Source organism: Etheostoma spectabile, chromosome 8, assembly GCF_008692095.1.
Source record: "Etheostoma spectabile isolate EspeVRDwgs_2016 chromosome 8, UIUC_Espe_1.0, whole genome shotgun sequence".
In the NCBI taxonomy this organism is placed as follows: domain Eukaryota; kingdom Metazoa; phylum Chordata; class Actinopteri; order Perciformes; family Percidae; genus Etheostoma; species Etheostoma spectabile.
In genome coordinates this window covers 30,413,282-30,418,720 of record NC_045740.1, presented here as the reverse complement: position 1 = coordinate 30,418,720, position 5,439 = coordinate 30,413,282, and the positions used below count along the sequence as shown (strand labels likewise).

The following is a 5,439-nucleotide window of genomic DNA, read 5'->3' as shown; positions in this document are numbered from 1 at the left end:
GGGGCCGTGTTCCCTGAACAGTTATCATTAACTGTGGTGACTCAAGGGCAGTAAATTAATTGTCTAATATAAATTTGTGTGGAACAACACTTATCAACAAGGTGAATTATGTATGTCACAGTCACTACAGCTGCTTTGAAATAGTAATCTTTGTTTTTCATGATTTGTTCAATTCTACGAAGGGTTTTATGTCGACCAATCTGTATGGGAGAAGGCTGTATGAGACATGCAATAATGCAAAGATATTTGACTTTAACTGTGATTCTCATTTCCAGTGTGGCCCTCAGTTAAGGTATGTTTGACAGCCCTGGTGTACACTACCGGTCAACCATTTGGGGTCACTTACAAAATCCTCCAATGTTCCAAAGGCTCACTAATCTGATATCATTTTACAAAACTACCTGAGAAAACATTAGAGAACCCTTTTGCTACTATGTAAGAATATAATGTAATATGAGAAATGCTGTTTGTACTGATCTCAGCTGGTGTTCTGTCTATAATGGAGTGCAATGAAAATTTCTAAGTGACCCCAAACTTTTGAGCAGTTGTGTAGATAGATAGGATAGGGGGGAGAGAGAGGGAGGGGAGGACACGTAGCAAAGAGCCATAGGTCGGATTTGAACCCGGGCCACTGCCAAGGACTGGCTGCACACTCTACTGGCTGAGCTAGAGGTCGCCCCATGAGCGACATATTTGACATGTGAAACATTGGGAAGAGAGTGTGTGTCTGTGGTCGGGGAGCTGTGACTGCCCTCTGCTGGAAGCTGAGAGGAGTGTGACCACAGTGGGAATGTCTGCTCCACACGGAAGCTCTCTGACACACATTACATCCTCAAATGTAACACATCCACAGAAACAGGAAAAAGTAAACAAACAAGTCTGTCTGGCCAGTTTGTTCATCTTTTAAGCCATACATTGGGATAACTTTGAGAAGTCATCCGATCATGTCTGCGTTAAATATATGTCAAAGTTTTAGTATTTTTGATATTTCAAAACAAGCCAAGCCTTTGAATGCAGTACCGTGCTACGCATTAGCCACAACAGCAGGCATAATGTTGACTGGGATAGACTTCCTGACTGAAGCAGGAATTACACGTCAGCAAGTTGATTATGATATTAAATATTATATATTTTAATTAATACCATTTAAACTACTGTTTGTGTTTTTGAGTTTGACTCCTTATATTCAATCCAATCAAAGAACATAGTTTTTCACCATTGTTGAGTCACAATCTTTCCTTTTTCCGTTTTTACTCTTCAGCTCTGGGAGTACTCAGTAGTACTCAGTAGTACTCAGTAGTACACGTAGTACGCGTTTAGAGTGCAAGTTGGGAAAGCGATCGATATACAGTTGTATTCATTCGCTTTTGAGTTTTATTTTTTATTTACTTTAACTGAACATTTATTGTATTTCACTAGTCATGTGAGAATGGGTTTTAGCTGGCATGTAGTCTCGCTTTGCCAGATGGAGGGTCTGGCTAGTCCACATCGCATTCTGGGATGGGAGAAAAACCTGCACGGATTTATTGGCATTTCTTTAAACCAATCACAATCGTCATGGGCGGGGCTAAGATCTCATCGGAGCCTCTGCAAAATAGTTGTGCGAGAGAAAACTCCAATTGGACAGATAGTCTAGCTAGGTGTCTGGGTTTACCCTGCAGAGACCTGAGGACCAGGTAACCATAGTCCTCAGATTGCAGATAGTCTAGCTAGCTTGTCGGATTTACCCTGCAGAGATCTGAGGACCAGTACCATAGTCCTCGATTGGACAATAGTCTAGCTAGCTGTCTGGATTCCCCTGCAGAGATCTGAGGACCAGGTAACCATAGTCCTCAGATTGGACAGATAGTCTACTAGCTGTCTGGATTTACCCTGCAGAGACCTGAGCCAGGTAACCATAGTCCTCAGATTGGACAGATAGTCTAGCTAGCTGTCGTTTACCCTGCAGAGATCTGAGGACCAGGTAACCATGTCCGAAGTTGGAAGATAGTCTAGCTAGCTGTCTGGATTTACCCTGCAGAGATCTGAGGACCAGGTAACCTAGTCCTCCAGATATAGACTAGCGGGCATGTAGTGATTGGTTAATAATCACTACCTTTTTAATTCTGCCACCTGAGTGAGCTGTCACTGCGTTTTATACATCTGTAATGCGAGTCTGCTCTAGGCACATTAAATGACTTGATGAGGTTTTGGAAAAGATCAGGTTTTGGGTTTATAACGTAGAGGCCACCAGTTACACACTGGTGGTGAAGTACAGGCCCCACACAGTAAGCCACTGGACTCTTCAAACTAATCCCGTACTGTATTGAGGGGCAAAACTGAGCTTCTGTAATGTAGCTCCAGGCAAAAGCATGCTTTTACAAAATGGAATGGAAAATAGAAAATAGTCAGTGGGCACAAACGTGCAAAAAAAACAACTGTTTCTTTAAATTGAGATAATTTCCTAATTTGAAGTTGTGACGTTAAATAAGATATAAATTACACTGAGCCCGGTGGTCTCATACTGAGACTGTGAGATGGTGTGTACTCTGGTTTGTGAATACACCGCTGGGCAGGGTGGGTAGGTACATTTCATGGGAATATGGAGATAGACGGATGAGAAGGACGTGAGATGGCACGCTGACGATGGCCGCTGTTGTTCTACTGATGCTAGAGGGGGCAACAGGCATTTAAGAAGAGGGGGAATTGATAACATGTGCTCAAATCCAAATCCTCTGGGACAACGTTTGCTCAAAGACTACAACCAAACATTTTGAGCTTGGATTCCCCGCTTTGGAAAGGCTACATTAGGAGGGGGATAAGACCTAATCCACAGCTCACATTCCACAAGTGCAGAGCAGGAGATGGACTCGGAGTGCGTGGCTCTCTCCGCAGCGCTGATTGTTTCAGCGCGGATGTGGGGGGACACAGGAATCATTCAATTTGACCACACACCCATTCAGGTATGAGGACTCATCCGCATAGAGTCTCTTCAATATTTAAATGAAAACATGCCTCTGTTCCATGGGTGTACTGCATGATGATAATATCCAACATAACCATGAACACCTACTGAAACAATAACTGACCCTGAGATTCTAGTCTACTACTTTGAATGTGAGCGACACACATTGTTGGCCATTTCTTAAAAGGATAGATTACATTTTGGCTAGTGGCTTTTTCAGATCTATATAAACCTCATGTCTGTGTAAAGTCCAGAGCTGGAGCCAGCATGTGGTTAGGCCAGCCTAGCATACTGAACTTAATGGAAGCAGGGGCATCCAGCTAGCCTGGCTCGGTCCAAAGTTAAAAAACTAAATAAAAACAGTCAATAAAAAGTAACAATAAAAAAAGAACATGGTGGTTACAGTGTGAAACAGTTCTCTTTCCCTTCTTACCTCTAATGCCCTCCATGTGAATGTTAGCTCAGCCAGTCATAACTCTAACAGGATTTACTTGTTGTCTATTATAAGTATTTGAGAGTGCAACGAGAGGGAAGACATCTGAGCTGAGACACGATCCAACCAAATGCTTATTTTCCCTTTTGCAGCTGTCCACGGCTGTGTCCTACTAGGTACAGGGGTTGAAGAGGCGCTCTGCCCAGATGATAATGCAGGCCAGCGCGTCATATCACAAACCTCAGGGCGCTGTGCCCGGCCCGTTAGTCGTCCTCCCATTTCCCAGGAAAATGATTACTCTTAGGTTCGCACCAGACGAGTCCAGGGGGACCGCCACTTGTGATTTGTTACCAGTTCCACCCTCCTGTTTCTTTGTAGTCTTGTTGGTGCTAATTAGCCGTGTGTAGCATACTTCTGTCCATTGTTATGGGTCCATGGTAAAGTGGTGTCATTTCCAAGATCCGTTAACTTCCAGTTCATTCTAGAAGGTAACCTTGGTTTCCAGAAGTGCAATCTCTTCGAGGAGTTTGTAGTAGTCTTCTACGGAGAAAGGAGGCATCTTGCTGCTAATTAGCTTTAGCTACAATCACTGTAGGACAGGCTTGAGCTATTGGTAGGCCACGCTCACGCAGAAAAATTTTAAAATATGGCATAGCCTACATGTCACAAAAAATGATAGTCCAGTGTTTTGAATGTCCAAGAGCCGCTGCTCATAGTTTCTCAGAGGAAAAGCCCGATTATCAGCAAAAATACAGCAAAAAAATATGCAAAGCAGAAGCAGGAGCAAGCAGCAAAGCGTCTGCACTGTAAGAAGCAGGAAGCTTCTTACAGCATAAAGAGTATTGCTTAATGGGATAAAAATAAAAATAAACTTCACCTGCTCTCCTCTGGGGCCTCTGAGGCCAGGAGCTCCATCTGCACCCTAAGGAAAGACATCAGCATCACTACATTTAAAAGTAGTTCTTAGCAACAGAAAAACATGTTGATTAAATTGATAAAATAATAACACCTACCTGTTCTCCCTTTTTACCGGAGACACCACATTCACCCTGTTCTCCCTATAAACACAACCAGATAAGATAAAAGAGACTATTGACACCACAACGGGGACATTAACTTGTCACAGCAGCTTAATGTAGCACAGCACAAAACAACACACACATCAAATATACATAGGACAGAAAAATAAAAAAAGAATAAAATAGGAAATAAAACAATAAGAAGAGAGTAATAACAGTAATATGTACAGTTCCAGGTGAGTGGAGCCGAGTCTGACACTAACTGTGTGTGTGTAGGATCACACAGCCCTCTAACATTAAACAGTTAAGACGCGTTTTCTTTATCTGGATTCGGCAGTGGTGAAGCATTATAAATAGAAATGGTTTATAAAAAACATATTTTATCAAAAATAGTGATGAGACATACCTTTTCCCCTTTGCTGCCAGGCCGACCCTAGAGAGAGGGACATTTTAATTCACTATGACAGCGGTCCAGTAAATCAGTTGGCTGTCCACCAACCATCATGCGTCTGTTTAAGAAAGTCAACCAACCAAAGTCTGAAAGAGACAACCTGAAACTTGACAGTGGGAAATCTGTCTGAATAACTAATAAAGCCAATTGGCCCAATGCTTCTTACTAGACACAGATGCAGATAGCAGATACAACAAACAATTGCAACCCAGTAATTTTAAACACATAACCAATATATAGTTGTGCGAAATACATTTCCATCAAGACAGCTACTCCGCATTCAGCAGCTTAAAGGCCGAGGGAATGAACGTTTGGGTTAGTCTTTCTTGGAGGTATTAGTGGACAAAATATGGCCATGATTAACAATACGTTTCGGCGATAATATTTAGGCAGTTTCTGTAAATAAATAAATCTTATATCAATATTGTGTTATGAAACTAGATATCATCTTAGATTTGGGATATCATAATATTGTAATATGACATAAGTATTGTCTTTTCCTGGTTTTATAGGCTGCATTCCAGTAAAGCGATGTCATTCTCTGAACTTATTAGACTGTAACTGTTCTATTATTTGCCTTTACCCACTTAGT

The 5,439-nt window shown here is 41.9% G+C and overlaps 1 protein-coding gene and 1 long non-coding RNA gene across 2 annotated transcripts in view; one reads left to right on the top strand and one right to left on the bottom strand.

The window, feature by feature from the left end:
* Positions 1–236, top strand: part of LOC116693495 (uncharacterized) — a 42,160-nt gene extending 41,924 nt beyond the window's left edge. The window contains exon 4 of the long non-coding RNA XR_004332932.1: positions 145–236. This is a non-coding gene — a long non-coding RNA (uncharacterized LOC116693495). The remainder of the gene's footprint in view (positions 1–144) is intronic.
* Positions 1–5,439, bottom strand: part of LOC116693377 (collagen alpha-1(XXVIII) chain) — a 71,301-nt gene that overhangs the window by 59,749 nt on the left and 6,113 nt on the right. Inside the window, exons 8-10 of the mRNA XM_032522308.1 lie at positions 4,803–4,829; positions 4,391–4,435; positions 4,255–4,299 (exon numbers count right to left, since the gene is read on the bottom strand). Of these exons, the coding sequence (XP_032378199.1) occupies positions 4,255–4,299; positions 4,391–4,435; positions 4,803–4,829 (117 nt within the window). The remainder of the gene's footprint in view (positions 1–4,254; positions 4,300–4,390; positions 4,436–4,802; positions 4,830–5,439) is intronic.